General features: G+C 40.8%; 1 protein-coding gene across 3 annotated transcripts; it reads left to right on the top strand.

The window, feature by feature from the left end:
- The first annotated feature begins 337 nt into the window (after positions 1-337).
- On the top strand, positions 338-21,071 carry LOC145780911 (uncharacterized). Of its 3 annotated transcripts, none has more exons than XM_082592572.1 (16): positions 338-449; positions 1,232-1,493; positions 2,355-2,526; positions 3,069-4,200; positions 5,659-5,828; positions 6,927-7,771; positions 8,457-8,504; positions 9,296-9,351; positions 12,028-12,468; positions 14,143-14,254; positions 15,126-15,223; positions 16,298-17,351; positions 17,587-17,897; positions 18,262-18,384; positions 18,465-19,081; positions 19,601-21,071. In XM_082592572.1, exons 2-16 carry the CDS (start codon positions 1,247-1,249, stop codon positions 19,863-19,865), a joined length of 5,691 nt encoding a protein of 1,896 aa, XP_082448698.1. In that variant the 5' UTR covers positions 338-449; positions 1,232-1,246; the 3' UTR covers positions 19,866-21,071. The 3 variants fall into 3 exon arrangements, with proteins under 3 accessions (XP_082448698.1, XP_082448697.1, XP_082448696.1); XM_082592571.1 differs by having other exon boundaries at positions 15,126-15,280; positions 18,265-18,384; XM_082592570.1 differs by having other exon boundaries at positions 15,126-15,280.
- The last annotated feature ends 224 nt before the right edge of the window (positions 21,072-21,295 follow it).

The following is a 21,295-nucleotide window of genomic DNA, read 5'->3' as shown; positions in this document are numbered from 1 at the left end:
CACAGATCATGGCTATCTCACTGTAGTGACAGTGCGAAGTCGTCCGTAAGCAACTTTAAGCCAAGATTTTAACACTGTGCTTTGTGTATTAGTTTCGAAAGTTTAAATAGAAACGAGACTTGGTAACTGTTTAAATTATTAATTAGCATGCTGGATAGGTTGGGGTACCTTTTGAAAGATATTTACAATAAGACAGCCTGGATAAGAAAAACTAAAATGTATCATCTTTATAATTAAATAAATACTTTTTACAAATGCGTTTATTACTTAAACAGACTGGTTGAGTGAAAATGTGTTGTATTTAATGATAATGCAACATTTTTTTAATGTGTTTCTAGTTGATAATAATGGCAGATTGACGAAGATTAAGATTTATTGTAAATGTTGTATATGATAAAGATGAAAAGAAGAATTCCAAAATACTCGAATATATTCGCTTCTACATGAATGTAAGTACATCGGTACCATATATAATTATGTAACAATAACGACAGGTTGGTTTTTTGGTCATTACCAGAACTGTACTTTAATAATATCATGCAGTCTTATTTATTCAGTCTCTGTCTTGCCCACTCCAATAGCTCAGTTGGTCATTACCAGAACTGTACTTTAATAAATATCATGCAGTCTTATTTATTCAGTCTCTGTCTTGCCCACTCCAATAGCTCAGTTGGTTAGACACTAACTTTGTGTAGCCTATAAAGAGGAAACTGCAAGATCAAGCAGTGCTGGTTCAGCTGTTGAGGTGTGCGCTTGAGCAATGCATTCTAAGACTACTCTCCATTCAGTGGCACCTAGTGGATGAAACAATTTACAGACAATCTTTCAGCAATCGGGAACTTTACTCTGCCAATCTCATAGAGTGGACCTGTGTCAATGGTTTAAAACCTCTACAAGTAGGTTCTTCCTGGCAGTTTTACGTATCAGAGGCTTTTCCAGTCTGAGGATGAAAATTCGAAACCAAAGATTCAATAACTATATCATTTGCAATGCATTGGTATGGTAATTATGTTCTTATGCCATCAGTGAACCATCATTTAGAAAGCTATGATTATGAAAAGTGCAGATTGTTTCAGTTGAACATATCCTTATTTCAAATTACTGGCATGTTGAACTGGTAAGAAAGTATCATATAACTTAATTATTAATCATCATTGTTCAACAGTTCTCTAAGTTTTTTTAATGTAAATTATATCCGTGATATTATATTTTAATGTTTTTTACTTTGTAGAAACAAGGTTAGGTCATGCAAGTAAACCATTCAGCTGCATCGACAATTGGGTTGTCAGAAAACGGGCCGCCTGCTGCTAAACTCAAGTCTTCCCACAGCTTTAGTGATTCTCCAAGTACTGCGAACTGTAACGCCCATGCAAGCCCTTCACAAAGTGCTGGGAACAATGGGAAGAACTTGTCACCTTATTCTCCATTCAGCAATGATTCTAAAACAGACGATTTAGTGCTGGCCAAAAATGGATCTAGTAATTGTGTAGTTGGTAAGTTTTTTGTAGAAAGATTCTTTATTTTTCATGTTCCTTTATTTTTCATGTTTTTCATCTTGAATCAGTGAGATCTGCTGGTTCTTCAGTTGTTACAGCTTCTTTTTCATGCTTTTCCGGTTGTTGAGTTGATTCTACCTAGTTTTCTTACACTGATTTCTTCACTCACCAACTTTGCCATATTTTGATTTTATAATTATATATTTTATAATACACTATTAAAATATGTGGAAAGGACAAATAGATCTTTGTGGTCTCCATCAGATGCTTTGGAGAGAGCAACAAGTTTGTGGAAGAACTAATCTTTCCTAAAGTTTGGAACTTTTTTTATTTCTGCTAAAAATTCATCCATTTTTGGAAATCTATATGGTGACACTTGTCAAACGCAATATTTAGCCAGAGCATGTGCCATATAACAGCATTTGTGATTCTTTTGTTTTCTGAGTCCTGATATAGCCTATATTGAACTGACTTTTGTGTGTTGAAAACTGAAATGTGATGATTTTTGGTGCACTTTTCAGCATGGTTTTAAATAAAAACAAATTACTTATGTTTTGTGTTTTTTTTGTTAAATTGTGTTTTTTAAAGTGTTTCAAAACACTCAAATTTCAGCTTTATAACTACCAACTCACCTTAGTATTGTCATGTGCATGCTGAATTTGCAAGGCATACTGTACTTCTAGTGCAAAGTGCATTTTGAATACTGAGCCTGCCATAATAAGCGACGAGCTGAGTTGTTTGCTTTTACTTAATTGATTTGTTAAATAACATTTAGTTTAGTTATTTAGTAACATTTTATTTAGATACGGTAAGTTAAAAAATATTTAGTTCAAATAGATTTCTTGATTTTCGTTCTAGGTCAGACGAACAGCCCGTTTCGTTCAAACGAAAACTCTCCATCTCCTGCTGTTTGTGTAAGCCCGTTGGCTGCCAACGCTGTTGCTAGTGCCCGTCCGGCTAGTGGGACTACAACCTACACGAAACGAGACAGCATCAAAATAACCATCAGACCTAACAAGTCGGATTCGAGGTGTGCCAGTTGGCTAGATTGATGGATTTAATCTATAACACAAGTTACAGTTCTTTAAACACAGGATAAAATGTGTCAAAATTGCCCTGTAATTGTACAATAAGTGAATGCTGCTCCAGTTGTTGTTGTGCGGACAATGTATAGACAAGATTATTCACTTTTGAATTGGAGCGTATAACAATTAAAAATACTTCTAAATGTTAAAAAATTTCTTTGCATATTATTTGCTACAGTTATGTAGGCTAATTTTCTAATGTTGTATAAGCGTTTAGTTTTCTTTGTTCAACTGTAAAGCATTGGCCAACAGTATCCATTCAATAAGCATAAAGCTTTTTTTCTGCCATTATCTCAAAAAAACAAAACATATTCTGTCAGAAAGTAGTATTGCAAGGCACATATTGAAAACTTGTAAGTAATCATACTTCACCTTTGATGCTTGGGCCGATGGCAATACAGTTTATTGAAACCTGTATTGCCCGAATAAGCATTTGTGTTTCGAAATGATAAAGGATGCACGTCTACTGTGGTTTGTATTGTTCCAGGGTGCTCAACAATTACACCAATGCCACCAGCCCCGGAGATGCTAAAGGAAGCGGCGTTTCCTCACCAAGAGAAATAGCGGGAGTTAGATTGGAGAAGCCTTTGCACAATGACAAGACACACAATGCCACTTTAGTTCGAAGTCTTTCAGGCCAGCACAACATTAACCCAAGCAATGCTAGGAGGTTTCATGATTCTATTGCTTTGAACCAAGCGAGAAGCAGCAGCCCACGGACTGGTTTGAATTCGACAAAGTTTACTGAAAAGAACTCGATCCGTAATAGCCCTTTGGTCGACTATGTGGCTGCTGATGCGAGAGGACGAAATGAGACCGACATGTTGAAGTCTTACTCTACTCCAGGAAGTAAGAATGCGCTCTCATCAACGGTTGTCAAAGCTAAAGGTAAAAATTCCCTCACTGGTGAGAGCGTGCCTGCAGCACCTTCCGCATCAATTGCTAACGTCACGGGGAACCACCACATCAGTCGAACATCTTCTAGCAACAGTGTGTCAGATTTGAGTCCTTGTAGTGTTATGACAGAAGAAAATGGCGCAGTTTCAACAACAAACACTTCTCTGACAAACGAAACCACCCCTTCTAACATGGTGGTCTCGCATGAGTGCAATAATGAAACAAGTTCAAATAATGACTTGAATATAAGCAACTCCTTGCTTACTCCATTTGGTGACATAGACTCAATTCAAAGTGAAAAAATAAGACTAAGTTTGGAGCAGGTCAGCAATTTTGAATTCCCTGACAGTGGAAGTGGACCAGAGGACATTGGCTCCCATGCACTTAAGCTTTCAGCTGAAGATATTCAAAGAACTCTTAACTCTGTTTCCGCAGAGTCTGAGCTCCCCGACATTTCTCTATCTGAAATGAGTCACAAAGCTGGTATGACACCGGCACTAGATGCCAAAGCAAATCTCCTATCACAAACGCTTGACCAAGCTGGAAAACCCAAAAATGACTTAAAAATTGTTTCTAACTCCAAAGAAGTCCAACACTTGCTGTCTGCTTCAGTTGTTACTGTGGCAACATCTACCTCATCATCAGCAAGTGCTATAACAACATTCGCATGTTCACCATTGACTGATGTACACTCCACATCTAAATCCACCACTTCTTCCATGGTGAGTCACTCTAAACGCAAATGTTATAGGTTTAGTTTTATCTTTACATTCTTATACTTGTGTCATACCAGGAGTTCCCAAACTTGGTGGTCACACAACTAGGCTACTATCAGAGACCCCTAAACTTGGGTTGCGCCACACCATTCCACCAAAGTTAAACATTTTTAGTTTGATTTGTGAGTACATCCACAATCACGAAAAAAATAAGTAGAAAAACATCAAAAGCTTTTCTCGTGATGCACAATTGTCGCCTTCAGCATTGTTTCATATTCATCGCCCTGTTTGTCGTGCAATCGCGTCGGCCATCGTGAGCGCCTTTCGGAACAATTAGTGTTGTGGTTTTCATGAACTTATGTCAACATTGTGTGTTATTACTCATTTTAAAATTGTTTGGAATCGAAATCGCTTCATCTCATGCTCAGCAATCACAACCGACAAATCATTGAATCAATATCAAAATATCTGCAGACATTGAATCACTGTAAAAATCAGCGGATGTGCTGGTAGGGAAGCAACCGAATTTGGTTGGCTTCCGAAACAAAATTTACACTCTAATACTTTTAGCCTAAGATCTTTTTTGGGTAAACATCTTAACATGATCTTTGTTCCTTGCGGCGTACATTTTTTAGTTTTTTGTCCTGAAGATAAGTTGTAGCTCTTTTATGGGATTTATGTTTCTGAAATGTTAGCAATAAACATTTTGAATTCGTTGGCAGTGAAGATTTCCCTACCTAGATTTGTTGCACGGTAGGCATAGTAGCCTCTGCTGCCAATCATGATCTACCTTTGGTTACAGACTTAAATAGAACCAGTAATGGTTTGACTGTTGTGTGAACACTGCACAAAGTAGAAGTGATCGTTGGCGTTCATTATTGCCAAAAAGTAAAGTTTGAAATGGGTGAAGAATAAGTTTCATGCAATGAAGGAATTAACCAGAAAAAAAGATTAAGAAGTATTGCGTTGTACTGTGGTCTTAAACATGACATAATAGCCACGCTACTCCGATTTGTGTGTGTTCAGCATGGCAAGAACTGAGGCCTAGTGATAGTTTTGTGGTTTACGTTTTGTCCTCATACAACCCGTTGAATTAATGCGAGTAGATTTTTTGTACGAAGGAAAGAACACTTTTCGCGCCATTGGTTATATTTTAATGAAACCCAACCTGAAATCAAGCTTGGGTTAAAGTATGTCATAAATCAGAACAGAGCAAATATTATGAAACACAATTTTAAAAAGTGTTTTAAATTTTGTTTTGATGTTTTGTTTTTTTCTGTGAGTATTAAAGATAAACGTAAATATGTTAAATCACGTTTCTCGGCTTTGTGTGGTTGTGGGTACAACAAGACAAACTCTCTACCGAAGCGTTAACAGTTTAAAAATTGATCTTTCCTTGCTGGTGCCCAACTTGGTAGTTTTCATGCCAAGTTGTGATGTTTTAATTTGTTTTTACCTCACCAGACAACGGCAATAACATCGGCATCATATACGGGCGAGGCGTTCCCAGGCACTTGCACGGCCTCCCCCGGCCAATCATCAGGCACCGCTGTATCCTACTCTCCTACCGATGTTTCAGCAGTTTCGACCAAGTCACATCTTCAAGAAATACTTGGAGTCACGGACACAAATAGGTGATTTTTTATCTGTTTATTTTACTATTTGCCAAAGCGCGGTTCTTAAGCGCTGGAAACGTTTCCACTAGTGAGGAAATTTTTAAATTCTGGTGGGAAATTGTTAAATCATGTAAATAATTAACTTGTCATTCATGTTTTGCATATTCTAAGTCAGCGCTGAACATTTTTTGCGTTTAGCTAGCTTTGTGTTATCCATCTATGACCGAGCAAGCATAGGCCACCACAAGTAAAAGCAAGCGCTTATAACCTTAAAGCGAAATTGAAATCTCATTGTTTAAGAAACAATGTTATTATTATTTTGGCACAATTCGATTTGTTTCGTCAAATTGCCGAAGTTTCCTCAGATTAGAAGCACAAAAAGATGAGTCTGACAACATGGATCGGGTCAAGACCGTCTTTAATTTTAAATTGAAGTCGGTCTTGATCGGCTCCTTTTGGATGCAAATGAGGCATATATGTATTATGTATCCGCTTTCGGTAAAGAAGCGCTGAAGCCTCTGATTCTTTCAACAACATACTTTTTGAAACAGGTTTATTTTGTCATCAAGACCAAAGCCGCAACAAACTGTAATCGGAATATGACGCTAATCGCTTTCTATCTATATCCCTCGATCGTCAATATGTTGCCAAATGTATAATTTGAGTTAAACGACTGTATCGCGAATTCACATTGAAATGACCTTTCAAGTCAAACCCTTTGAATTAAAACAATGCTTATAGCCACTAATGACAGTGGCATTGATAGACCGGTCTAAGGGTTACGTTTGGACCCAGTTCTTGGGTAATTTTAAGCGCCTGAAATCTTTTCAGAATACCTGGAAATGAAACAAACTTAGCTCAACATTAGGAAAAACATATTCTTAGGAGTCTCGCTTTTTAAAGGTATTTTATTTCGAGTGCGGCTGTCTCATGGGTACAATGGTACATGGTCCAAATTAACCTTTCAATCGTATTTTATTCAATTTATTTATTTCTTCAACATTTGTTGTATTTTATTCAAATCATTACATTCCATTCCCTGATGCCAGCACTTTGAATTGATAAGCTTGAGTATACTCTTGGTTGCTTTTTAATTATTTTATGTTTAATTCACAGGCTCAAGAATATGGCTCGACCCGTGGACTCCACGCAGTATTCCTCTTCATCAACTACCTCTTTTTCATCCAAGTCCAATAAGAACAATCCTTATCTTCCTCGTGCTCCCACGCTTGCTAACCGACCAGCCAATCTCATGATGGACACATCACCGTCAAATCCTCTACCAGGCATGTCTCCAAGACATCGCTTTCCCTCACCGAGTGGAAGTGGCAGCTATCCAAGACCTTCAATGCATCATGGCGTAGCGAATCCTGCTCACCAAATGCATTACGATCCTGGAATGCCTTTAGACCGCACAACTAACTTTGTAGACATGCCAATGGGTCCTAGACCTGGGATGACGTTTGATCCTTCCAGGATGTCTCCTGCCCATCGTCAAATGCACAGCAATAATAACATTCCACCCAATCTCCCATCTCCGTCACTGATGCATGGTAGTGGAGTGCCATGGCAACGACCAAGCAGTGTTGGAGATGTCATGTCTCCTAGCAATCCCATCGGAATGGGAGACATGAGCAAAAGTTCTAGATCTCAAACCATTGGAAACTTCTCTCAACGATCAATCAATCCTATGTCGGGTTTACAGAGCACCGTCAATTCCATCCCAAACCTCAGCTCAACAATGAAGAACATGGGACCTCCTCATTTTGGTCAAGGGGATCGTACTCCTACCAGTCAAGCTGATTTTATGTCTGACTCAAGAATGCTTCCTCCACCGTCTCCCTCTCTTCACGACAAGCGATCCATGAGCACTGATGGTTCCACTGCAAACGTCATAAAAAAAGGAGGGAAAAGGGAAAGAGGGCAATCACTGGACTCGAAAGATCCAGACAAGAAAGGAGGTAAAAAACTTTTTCTTTTTTTTTAGAAATCTTGTTAGTAACCCTCCGTTTAGGCTCACAGGACATTTCCTCAAAGTTTTTTTATTTCGGTGATTGGCAGATTCCTAAATTATTCTTAGCATTTGTTTAAGTGGCTGCTTCCATACTTAATGTACAGTATTTCATCTGAAAGTTCAATGACGCAGCAACACTCCATGTGAACTTGATTTGTCATGGTGTTCTTCTGTGTGGTTGTCACTTACTGTTGTGGTGAAGCTGGATCCATGTGCATTGTGTGACATTCAATAAAATACTGAGCGAATTCAATTGGCTTTCTTTTCTAGGCTGTGTTGTATGATTTCGTATTCTTGTATTAGAAGAAATGCTTTGATTATGTCCAACCGCAAGTTCCTATTGTATAGCATGCTTTAAACCAGTACGAGCTAAGCTAGCAACATGCTGGCTAGCAAGAGCACTATTTGGGTTATCGTCTTTCCTGCTGTTTTGGTATAAAGTTTTCACTGAAAAAAACAAACAGGATGTTCGAGATTTTAGAAACATTAAGAAACTACGTCATGTTATGGATTGGTGGCTGGTGGGTGTGGAGCAAAACTTAAAGACTTCGGTCCAATCCAACATTCACCTCCCTGCTGTGCACAATTTTCTTAAAATTGCTAATGTGCTCATCCTGTGATTTCTTGCGCAGATTCTGGACCCAAGTCGAAGCGTCGCAAAAGCAAGTCCAAAGAAGAAAGTAAGAGTTTTATATTTACGGAATATTTTTAGCATTTGTTGCACAACAGATAAGCCCCTCGATCAAAGATAGTGCGAGCTCATAGATAAGATGTTTCCTTAAAATTCAAAGATTTTGTCACTTAACTCATCTTTGGTTTGTCCTGGTGAGAGTACCTGTGTGGTTGTTGGCCAGCATTGCCCCCATTGCGTGTGTCTATCGATGATTGTACGAATAAGTGTTATTTTAGCTCAACTGCTCTTTTTATAACAGTTCTCCGTACGTATTAAAATAATTACTGCAAATTTAGTATCATCTCATGTTAATGTATCCCTCCTCTTCCCATCACAATGCGCGTGTTAGGCCGGCGAAAGATGAACGTATCGTGATGTGGTATGCACTTCAAGTATATTTTCTGAAAACATTTAAAATTATTTGCATTTCAAATTAAAAAGTTTCCATGTTTCTTCTCGCACAGACCAAGCGTTTTCGGCCAGCTTACTGGATACGTAGGAATGACTCCTTCGTGGAACCTATCTGGCCACGTAATCATCATCTCGTGACTGAAAGTGTATGCCGTGATGTGGTTATCTGGGTACTTTTGTTTTTGGACCAACAACACCATCTTACTATATATACATCCATCTCCATGTCGTACGCTGAAGCTCACCCTGTCAGCTTTTTCCAGCCTCAGTCGGTTACAGGTCCACTACGGTACTGGATGTACGGATTGTACGCGTACGCCACTTGCACGCAAGGCATCTTTGTATACATCCCACTTTGTTTTCATTATTATTAATTTGTGTTTTCAGCAAAGAAAGTCGATCCTCGAGCTAATTGTCGCCCGAACGTCTTCAACGAGCCGCAGGTTTGTTTTGAAAAAAATTGTTTATTTTGTTTTCTCACCTCAGGCCAACACCCCGGATACCGGCTTCATCTTCTGCATGCTCTGACTCAGGGTTCTCCTTGCGACCCAAACAAAATTTTGGACTTGCAATTTATTTTATGCAATGTATTGGGAAAGGAAGCTATTTCTGTCCTTGTTAACGAAATTCTTCCCTTATGGTTTATAAATAGTAAACACTCATGATGTTCATTGCGCGCGGAAGCTTAAACAAGACCAATTTTTCACCAAACTTGAATTATCTGTATCTTTGTTAAAGCATAAAAGAACACAACGTAGTTTTTTTTTACATACACGTCACCGAGTGAGCATTGCAACTTGTTAGTCCCCAGTATCACCGAAATGGCCTGTTTCGGCGAGTCCGATTCGGCTAATCCGATTCGGCTAGTCCGATTCGGCGAGTTCCCTATTCGGCGAGTTTTTGAAATTTTATTTTTGAAAGGGAATTATCTGGTACCATAGCCTAACTGTTTTCACATCGTTTTAACGTCGCTAAACGTGCAGAAAGGAATAAAAATAAAATGTTTGAACTATTAAATTAAAATTCGTCATGTCAGTTCAGTTGTTTTTAAGATAGAAGCGACAAAACGCGAACGTTAAAACGTGCTTGTGACCGAAGTAGTTATTGAGTTGAAAGAAATTTGGCACGGTTGCAACACCTTCAGAAAATTTAAGATGTCAGGGGGAGAACAAAAAAAAGAAAATGTTACAAAAAAAAATCATGTTTATATCTATAAGTTAGTACTTTTGAATAGTTAAAATGATTAGTTTGGATTAACAAATGTGTGGCCTACAGCTTGGATTTTTTTGTAACATTCTATTTTTTTTATTTTTCCTTCATATCTTAAATTTTTCTGAAGGTGTTGCAACCGTGCCAATTTTTATTCAAGTCAATAACTTACTTTGGTCACAAGCACGTTTTAACGTTCGCGTTTTGTCGCTTCTACCTTTGCTATGTTGACGTGTATTGTTTTTCATACGATGGTCAGAAATAAAAACAACTCAATTGAACTGACATAACAAATTTTAATTTAATAGTTCAAACATTTTATTTTTATTCCTTTCTGCACGATTTCAACGTTTAGCGATGTTAAAACGATGTAAAAACGGCAATTATATTTAGGCTACCGGTACCCGATAATTTCCTATCAAAAATTTCAAAAACTCGCCGAAAAAGGCTCTCGCCGAATAGGGAACTCGCCGAATCGGACTAGCCGAATCGGACTCGCCGAATAGGACTCGCCGAATAGTAGCAGGCCCCACAGCCACTTTTCTCACACAGCATCTGACTAAGTGCGTCACGACCCACATTTTGTGGGTGGTGTTTGCTGGTGCCATATGAGCATGGCGATGGGCGAACCTCTCTGGTCATGGACAATGACGCACCAATTTATGAAGAGAGTTTGCGGTCTACCGTTTTTTCGAATGCCTCGTTGCATTTCTCAGTCAACAAAATGTTGTTGTCAGGCTTGTGTTTTATTTAACGCGTTTCTTTTCTCATTTTGTGTGAGCTGACGTTTAATAAAATTCTACAAGGCTTTGCAAAGATACCTTTCTTGCGCTCTGTGGAATCGTATGTCAGTAGGTTTTGATGCAAACTCATGTACCAGCCATGTAGTTCGCTTGTATTGATGCCGGCAGGAAGACGTAAAGTTTATTGTCGTCACGTGATACGATGGTAGCAAGGACATGATGGGATTTATTGTTATAACTTTGCTTGTCTTCATTTTTCGGTTTTGTCGTGAAGTATTTACCAAGCAAAACAAATAGCGAGGCTGATTCACGCTTGAATGCTTTTCTATGCAGTCAAGCGTGGTGGAATTTTTTCGTTGTTATTCAAGGTTTGCCCGGTTTGCCACTATCTGCTGTTGATGGCGAACACAACGACTTTGCTCTTTTCTAGAGGAATCGCATCCGAGCTGATAATTTTATTTTTATGCTGATGGGAAACGGAAAGAATCGTCGGCTGAACGAGCTAGTCTGTTGCCTTACAATCGTATTGTGTGCTTCTTATTATAAAGATATTTGTAACTTGCTGCTGGTGTCGTGGTAACTGCATTGTGTGATCACACTGCCAAGTTGTCTCTACTCTGCAACGTTGGTAACTTCCCCACCTGTTTGGATCTGCTTGATGCCACCTCACTCCGGCCACCTCACTCCGGTTACTTCACTCCGGCCACCTCACTCCGGCCACCTCACTCCGGTTTATTGTTTTTCTGCTTCACACACAGTTCAATATACCAGCATAGCTTTTTAAATGCGTATGTTCAAATTAAAATGATCAAAATGTAAAGGAAAGTGAGCCAATATCTCTGCTACTCCTACAATTCCTAATTGGGCCTGAGAGTTGAAATGTAGTACAGCTTTGAAAAGGATGTACACTATACATCCAAAAATGTATATTATTCCCGACAACATAAAACGTTGATTATATTTGAATAAGATACTGAAGAAGCCGCCGTCATGGTGGTGGAAGATTTACCAATAAATTGCAGTATTCAAGTTATCGAACCTGGCTGTTTTTGTTTTTTTAATCTTTATAACATATTTAATCGTCCGGTTGGATCCTGGTTAAACTCTCTAATTCTTTACATACGTTTCCTCTAACGTTTGTCTAAGATTAGTTTTTTTTGTTTTTAGAGCATTTCGTACTTGTACGTGTTCAACACGGAGATTGCCAACAGAGCGGCCGAAATGGTGCTCGAACAAGGGGCGGCTTCCATTGTTGCCCATCACAACCGTTTCCAAGGCAACTCCAGATTGCTCCCATCCAAATCAAACGCTCTTTCTAGCAGCCAAAACATTAACTTGGGAATGAAATCACCGAACACTGCTGTAAAGTCAGAGTGTGCCCGACCTGACTCGAAGCCTATGCTCCAGAGCCCCCTTCCTAATGTGTCAGCCATAATGAGCAGTTCAAATCAAACTGTGAAGCTTGATCCTGGTTCTGTGGTCACATCTAGCTCATCGCAACCTAAGACTCAAGGCACGGAGATGGCGGATATCCTCAGCACAATAAAGTCGGAGGCAGACAGTCAAGTCGACAGCACAACGCAAGCGTCGTCACCGGGCAATCCACAGGTAGATTTCAAATTTATTTCACAACCTTATTTTAGTATCTTCATGGATTCGGCTCCCAATAACTTGTATTTTTCAGGCTGTTGTATCTTTAACCATAGCATGTGATGTCATGTGTGATTATGATTAGTTGACCTTGTCAAGGAAAAGCGTTACTTTTGCATAGCCCTTAATCTTTCATGTGCACTAATTTTCGCCTAAATTTAGCAGCGATTTTTTCTGTGACGAAACAATTGACTATTTTGGACTTGATGATATGTTGTTTGCTGAGCACTAGTATGTGGATGTGGTTCATATTCAAAGTCGTTGCTTGTTGAACTCTTTCTGCTGTGTTTGTTTGCTGCCACTGGTCTCTACCACTTTTTTTTTTTCCTTTATGTTTCAATGCATGCTATCGGTATTATTAAAAAAACCTCTGTATTGAATCCGATGTTTCTAGCACAATGACATTACGTATTGGTGGAGGACAGGGGTACGTTTCTGTTGGGTTGAAGGATAATTGTGCTGATGATTTTATATTACTTGCGTTGTTGACTGTTTCAATTTCATTCATGGATTCCGTCATCGTGGTTACACTACACACATCAGTTATGATCATGCAATCCAATGGTAGCGATCTTTTAGAGTAGAGTAGTAGACCATATATCATAAAAGACTCTCATAAACCCTGACATGAAGACATTGCACTGATTTCCACAATTGGGATATGTTGCCTGAATTGCTGCCTCATAAGCAAGAAGAAAAACATGCACTACACAGAATTCAGCGACTTAACTACTACAAACATCATTAAAAGACTATACCACTGCATCATTCTACTCCTTACAATCTTTTTAAGAAGCATTTTTGTTATTTTGTGACTCCATTCACGTCGTTTTCCCAGTTGTGCATCTACAATTTATCGCATCTTCAAAATCTGCATTCCAATATAGTTTCATGTAACTGGTGGCCATGCTTGTGACTTTCTTAGGTTAAATAATTTTGGCGAGTCACAGAACACATTATAATAGTGCAAGCTCATGACATCACCACAGTCGTTGCTGGTGATCCCGTCCCTACCCGGCCCGGTTATCTTTAGAATAAGGAAATATTGTTGTTGTTGATTCGCTTTGTTTGCTTTCGACTCCCGATGTTTAACATGTAATTGGTATGGCTTCAAAGTTTCTCTGGTATTGACTATTATAAGTGGCATTGCATAATTGTAAGGAGTAGAATGATGCAGTGGCATAGTTTTTTTTCAATGTTTGTAGTTAGTTAAGTCGTTGAATTCTCTGTCGTGCATGTTGCATTAAGTTATAAACCGTGCCGCGAAGCTCATGTATTCTGTTAATTTGAGTTGGCGGGATTTTTTTTAAATAGTGAGAGTAACCCAAGAAATTGAATCGCTTTACGCCATTAAGCTGTTTTCGAAACCTTTCAAGTAAGATTCTTGTGCATACCGTGAGACGGATGAGATCCTGCAGGACTGGTTGCTTCTTTCATGGATCGGTTTGATAAGTTAAATCCAAAACCATCCCATTCCTTTTAACCTGGTCTGAACCAGATCGGGAGATGGTGTCTGGTCTTGGATTTCCTAAAAAATGATTCGAACCCACATGAAGCTTCAACTGGTCCAGGTCCACCCCATCTAAGGCTTGGTATGCGTCACTTCTTTTGCTCAACGAGTTGTGCTTGCAGACGAAAGTTGAGGAGAAGCCAGACAAAGACCTCACGGACGCCCAGCGCAAACACAGAGAACAATCTCTTGAGAAGCTCAGCAACTTGCGTGCACGGTTTCTTGCGGACAGCGGTAAGTCATCCGGGCTGTCTGTAAGCAATACGTAATATCCATTATTCACACTTATTGAAAGTGGCCTATTGAGGCAGAAGAAGATTCGCTTTAACATATGGGAACTTTTACCCAACCTCCTTGAAGTAACTTATTGGAAATGGTACAGGGCTGTACTGAACATATAGTGGCGTCAAAATTGATTTGACACTGATTAAATAATGAAAAGAGCTTTCCATAGCATTGCCATGCTGAAGGCTACGACTAAATACTTAAAGCTCTTGCTGATGAAAGTTGCCAACAATTGATTCGTATTTCTTGGATACTTTGTTGAAAAGCAGTTTTGTCAATTTTTTTAAAGAAATTAATTTAATCGAGGATAAGCTTATGTTCGAGGAGAAGACTTGTTATTGAAATCTTCATCTCTATCTTGAAGCATGCCATCAAATGCCTTGTCACAACACAGTCGCGCGCTCACGGTGGGGCGCTGGTTTTTTTTTCGGTCATTTATCGGTCATTGACCGATTTTTTAGCAAAATGACCGAAAAAAATATAGTTAATTCAGTCAAAATGTCCGAAAAAAACAATGTTTCTCAGCGAAACTTAATGCTGTAGCTAGTCAGGAAGTGCAAATTTTGGTTTGTATCAGCTACTTGAAAGGAAATATTTTCATCAGAAAAAATGACCGAAATAAATAAAAAATGACCGAATTTTTTCATGTCATTTCGGACAAATGACCGAAAAGTCTCAGCAAAAAAAAAAACAGGAGTGGGCGTCGAACCTCGATCGCTCAGCCGATTATCTTACAGTATGACTGATACGCAATCACACAACTTGTGAAAGTTATCGTAGGATGCAGTGAATATTAAAAGCATGCTTGATTTTGTCTCAGGTCAGCCTCCTCCATCTAGCGGTACAACAGCATGGCGGAACCAAGCACACACGGCGGGAAAGAGCACCTCTTATGCGATGAGTCAACACCTGAAAAAGGTGCAAGAAATGAATAAGGATAGCTCATTGTCGGAAGGCTGGTTAAAACTAGTCAAAGTACGTCGGACAGATTGAGTCGACGTTTTTCTTTGAATGGAATGCTTCACATCTTGCGTTTGTCAGCTCCAACTGCATGTTGAGTTTGTGTTTTTAACAAAGTTTATGCTGAGATTTTGCTTGGATTGCAAATTGTTTGCTGATCTTTAAAAGCAAGATATCCCCTTCAGTACAACCTGCTTGTTTGAAATTGCTAAAACAGTTTCTGCTGGTTTTGCTTGTGGTGAGGCTTGGAGTTGTTTTGGTGGTTTGAAGTTGCTTTTTGTTTGTGTGCGGTTATTTCTGTTGCGAAGTTCAATACATGCTTTAGTTGCTTTACCTCATCTCCTTCACATCTTTTGTTTGTTAGCATGTAGTCTCCTCACAGTGGAATGCCATTTAAGATTGCTTTATCACTTGGGCGTGCATATCAACTGACAAAGTCACTATTTTTCTTCGATTTTTCATAACGTTATTATCACAAGTTTGTTTGCTAACTATTTCCTGAAGCCTGTGAAATAGAGATTCGCCAAAATATCTCAGCACATGTTTCTGCCTCCATATCTGCGTACCTAGCGTTGCATTAGAAACGAGTGCCACTCCCTGATTTAAGCGATGCTTAAATACGGAGAGGGTAATGGGACCTGCATCTGTCCAATGCTTTCAATGTGGATGTGTTGTGGCTTACATTTCTGGTGTCTTTTGAGTTTTTTCGTAGCGATAACCCTGCCATATTGAAAGTATAATATGTCCCACTTTCTGCTTCAGTTTACAATTTACGATTGCTTCCCCAATTAATGCTCCGCCTGGCAAGACCTCTCCCCTTGGCCTATTAGTTGTAGCTAAACATGATGGGATGGCTCTTCAATGTTTTGCAAGAACCTTGATTGAAGTGATGAAAATATGCAAACACAATCTTTACACAACGCGTGGTTGCAATTATCTTACAATACGAGATATCATTTGCAATGCATTGACCACGCTGGTGTGGGAGCTATTTTAGCTTCATTTTTATGATTTTTTTTTATCTATGTTCAGGCGTACAATGAGGAAAGGAAGAGGAACCGATCGACTCATCACGGCAACCCCGATGCTTTGCCTGGGGAAGGTCTCCCTTTAGATCCACCCCCTCCATACAATCATACAGGACCTCCCAGCCATGTCCACCAACGATGGATGGTTCCTGGACAACACATACGAGAGCCTAGTCGAGTTCCAGATATTGGAAATTCAAGATATTCTCATATGGGACTTCGAAGTCAGATGAGGCTGCCCCACGACGGCGCTCGTTTTCCCTCTGGTTTTCCTCACAATCGCTTTCCACGCGGCTATGCTATTCCTGGGGGTTCATCAGGAAGGATGCCCATGTACGGGCCAAGCATACCGCCATCAGGGATGATGCTTCGTGGCCCCGTATCAAGACTGTCTCAACCCCACAACATGGGTCCTTCCAGTGAAGTGTACCCATTTTCCGAAAAACTTAAAGAGCAAGCAAGCATGTATCGAACTGAAGCACACAACCCAATGTTCCGGCCCGAGACCATGTACGGCCACCAACCCGTTCCTACCGGCTTTGACATGAATAACCATCCAGTTGAAGGAGCTATGGGACCGAGAATGGGCTCGCCCGAATGGTCGCATTGTGCTAATCCCCCCGGGTCAGTTCCACTTGGTCGAATAACTCCATCCAGCCATCCTTCAATGGGGGACCCTGGATCTATGATGCCCAATCCACCCCTCATGCCTGGTGCAGATCCATCCATTCCACAAGGAGTGGTAGACCCCACAATGGACGCCAACCCAGCCATGCGGATGAACAACCCTTCCTATCCCATGACGTCCTTTTCGGGTAAAGGCTCGGGGCACATGCCAAGTTACCAAGACTCTCCCGTTCCTGGCATGTCTCCTCTTATTCCATCGTTTCCCTCTCAGGACATGCAGCCGACGACGAGTAACATGTCTGGTATGATACCCCATGAGCCTCCAGTGCAGGGGGGGTTGATGGGGGATGCCATGGCCAGGAGAGGAGAGTCCCGACCGCCTGATCTCAATATCAACCCAGGCCTTCCCCGCTCGCCGCCCTTCCTAGGGGGTGAGTATTGTCTTTATTTTTTAACTTATCTTTGACTACAAGTAGACCACCTCAAGGTAAATGCGTAGCTTGGTTTTGCAACGTCGAAATTACGGTATGTTGGCATATTTAAAGTTATTTGTATTAAATTTTTCAGTGAATTTCATGAGTCACTTTTATTTAACTTCTTCACTTAATCCTTTGTTCTTCAATTGCTCATGCCACCCTGTGACCGACTAATATGGAATATTTTTAGGTCGTCACCCAGCTCCATCTCCCAATGTAGCGCCCAATCCCTCAATGAACCATCCACAGTACATGGCTGGGGCTCTTCCTCATGCCTCTCCTCATCCGGTGGTGGTCCCGCAATCACCCATGGTCAATTCCCCGAGCATGATTAAGTCACCCATGAGGGGCCCTATGGTTAGCCAGGTACCATACATGCCGATGGGGCAGCCAGGCTCTATGCAGTCCATGGATCAAGTGGGGATGCATTCAGGTGGTCCTGCGTCTGTGGATCCCAGAACACCCGCTGATTGGGGTGCTATGCCCCACCAAAACATGGGGGTAAGATTTTGATTTATATGCTGGTTAAACGCCAGAATTTTTTATATAAACAATGAGGTCAGCTGCAGTTCAAATCTGTGTGCGGCATAACAGAGTGCTTGTAATTAGCAACAACGCATAAGAAACTTTCGATCTGTAATTTCAGTGACCTACCCAAGCTGATGTTACAAGCTTGCTGGGCGGTCATGAATAAACTTCGAATAGATTTTTTCTCTTGGAAACCATCAACTGCAATCGTTTCAACGCCCGTTTGCTTTTTGAGAAATAAGTTTTTCGAACTATTGTCATTGTCAGCAGTAATCTTCCGGCATTGTTCAAATAACTTGATGGTTTCATCATGTTTAGTCTACGTTTGTTAATTTAGCAGCCCGCTCGCACGCCGTCTAGCGGAGCACTTCCGTCGAACGCCGCAGAGAAGTCAGCGATATCGCAGATGATTGACGGGGTCAACCGTTTTGAACTTCCCAACGCTCCCTACCGGAACGAGGTGATTATCTAAACTATCGCAGGATGGAGCTGGTAGTTAGCCTGAAGACAGCCTTTTATCATTTGTGGTTATAATTTCAGGTCAAAGACACATCCAGCCCACCCCCACTCAGTCACATGAATGGTCACCCTGGGATGGCTCATGAACCCCCTCCACTCACCCACCCGACTCCCATGGACCCGTCTGGTATGCAGCCCGGCTTACCTAACCCAGGAATGGTCGCGAGAAGTCACCCTGGCTATGATGCTGGACCTCGTTCGGCAGGTCCAAGGCCTATGGGTACGATGGTGGGTGAAGGAGGATTTTCATCTGATTTTAACCGACCTCTGTCCCATCCCACCATGTGCATGTCACCAGGAGCGATGCCTGGACCCAACATGATGCAACCCGGGTCTATGGACATGTCAGGCCCCTCAAGTGGTTTCTTATCTCAGTCAAACATGATGCCAATTGCAAGTAACCCTGGAATGGTTGGCACAGGACCCCCTGTCCCAGTTACAAATCACCCCCCAAACCCAAATTCAAGAGGAATACCCGAGTTTGATCTGACGGGGATGATTCCAAGCGAAAAGCCTTCTCAGACTCTCTCCTACTTTCCTTCCGGAGGAGCCAGTGTACCTGATGGGAACCAGATGGATGAGAATCCCTCCATGTCGATGAGGAGCCCACCTATGCTGCTCCAACAGCCCATGAACAGGTTTGTCATATATTTATATTCACCGAACGCACGAGCCTCGTATTATGGTTCTGCTGTAAAATTCACTTGCAAGTTGTGCAACGGCGAAATTTTTTGAAGATAGCTTTTCTAAATATCTATAAACTAAAGCTAAAAAAGGATCGTTTCATGAAAACCGTTTCCAAGCCCCTTCAGAATGAACTTCATAGATTTTCTCCCATGTCCGTTTATACTTGAACTTCAGTACGAGTAATTGAGTATACTATTTGTTCGGCGTTGGTATTAATGCTAAGTTCTTCATTTGAAGTCCAGTGTCGTCGCTGCTTGCAAACTGTTTCTCTGTTGGTTAGTTTGGACTCTAATTGCTCTGTTGCTTGTACATTTGTTGGTAAAAGCGGCTTTACAACTTATGCAAGGGTTGTTCACGAGGTTGGCATAGTAAAGTTTTTGCTTACGGTTGTCTGAATTAATCCAAGTGTCGCTGAATCAAGAACTTCTTAACATTTGAAGTCGATACAATAATTTTTTGATTTGTTTTAGGTTTGCAAACATTTCCCAACGCCCACTGACCCCAGGTTCGAATCCCTACGCGAGCAGCAACCCGGGCATGCGTATGCCTGTTCCGGCCAACTACATGCCATCCAATCCTCCGAGTTATCCAGGGCCAGCCAACGAAGGGGGCTACAACGTTCCCCCGTCATGGGACACTATGGGAGGAGCAGGAATGGCCCGGGGGGCAATGATGGCCAACAATGAAGCCAACATGGTGGCCGGCGGATACATGAACGGAAGAACTATGATGTAGACGAATCTCAACAATCACGCCTCAAGGTTGAACGGACCTATGGCGTCCTCTAACGGATATAAAAACAGGCCAAGCGAGCTGTTTCATACAGAATCCACGGATGGTACAGACGTGTTAATCTGTAAGGTTTATTGATGTCTTGATGTGACGGCCTGCGTTGCACGGACGTTGACATGTGTTGTTTAGAGATGACCTTAAGCGGTCGGGTGTTCTTATTCCACTGTTACGTCGATGAGCAACTCGGCGACACCTGGTGTGTTGTCTGGTCCCACCTCGTTGGATCTGTGGTATGTTCTTGAGCAAAATCATATTTCGGCGCTTTGTTTTTGTGGCACTGAGCAATGTATTTTTTGCGTATTACAACGTAGAAGAATATGCTTTTGCCGCTTTTATCTTGCACTAACCCGTTTATTTAAGATTTGATATTACTGACAATTCTCGCTTTTTGGTGCGTCCTTCTGTTTGTTTGTTTCTTTAAGACGTTTTACCGATCAATGACTTCTGTGACGTGTTACTACTTCGACGAGTTACCCACCAGTCCTTATCTCGTTATCCACCGACTCGCCATTCTATATTTTGCCGGGCGCCATCTAACGGTTTGTCAGAATGAAAGTTTAACTTACATTTGTAGTTTCCTTTCGAAGGACTCAACTATTCACCCTTTTAAAAAATGGTTCGGTCCGCATTGTTCCCTGGATCACCATCCAGGTCTCATGAACAAAGTGACGTTGCTGCAAAAATCCAAAAGCTATCATCTTGCTTGGTCACATATTTACCTTGCGTGGCATTGACAAAAACGTTTACACGAAGCATCCCAGTAAAGAATTTGGTTGTTCAAAGCACTCTGTGGCCTGAAATAATTGCATTCTAATTTGTACGAAGCTTGTCCGTCATTAAACGAATGCCACTGAATCTGTAGTACAACGATATGTTTACGTATAAACGTATATCATGGTTGGTCTCAACGTAGCCGCTAGTTTCGTCTGCTCCTATCCGTCTGGTGCTCGTTTGTATTGTAAGCACAATCTACCAAGGTCCATTTATCTCCTACTTATTGATCGGATTGTTTGCGTTTATTCAACGTATCTAGAAGTGAATTAGACGAAACTAAAGCGATCGTTCAAAACTTTTTGTGATGAAATAAAGTGTCATTGTTTTTATGAGGAAGTATTTTGAGGGAACGTGAATAAAGCTGTTTCTACGACACGCCTGAGTGCTTGCCTTCTATCCGGTCAACCAGAACTAGAGTTTGAAAACCGGGTTTCTGGAGTTTCCGGGTTTAGTGGTTTTTCGTTTTTTTCGAGTAAAAATTTCAATTTTTTTTAACAACCAAACCCAGCTGGTTCATAGCGATCAAAAAGGCGATTCAGAAAGGCTTGAAGTGCATATTACTAGGCATTTCGCAGATTCACACATACAGTCCGGCACAA

The sequence above is a fragment of the Aplidium turbinatum genome, chromosome 12, assembly GCF_918807975.1.
Source record: "Aplidium turbinatum chromosome 12, kaAplTurb1.1, whole genome shotgun sequence".
NCBI classification, from domain to species: Eukaryota; Metazoa; Chordata; class Ascidiacea; order Aplousobranchia; family Polyclinidae; genus Aplidium; species Aplidium turbinatum.
The sequence above is the reverse complement of the archived record's forward strand: the minus strand, read 5'-3'. Positions and strand labels throughout refer to the sequence as shown.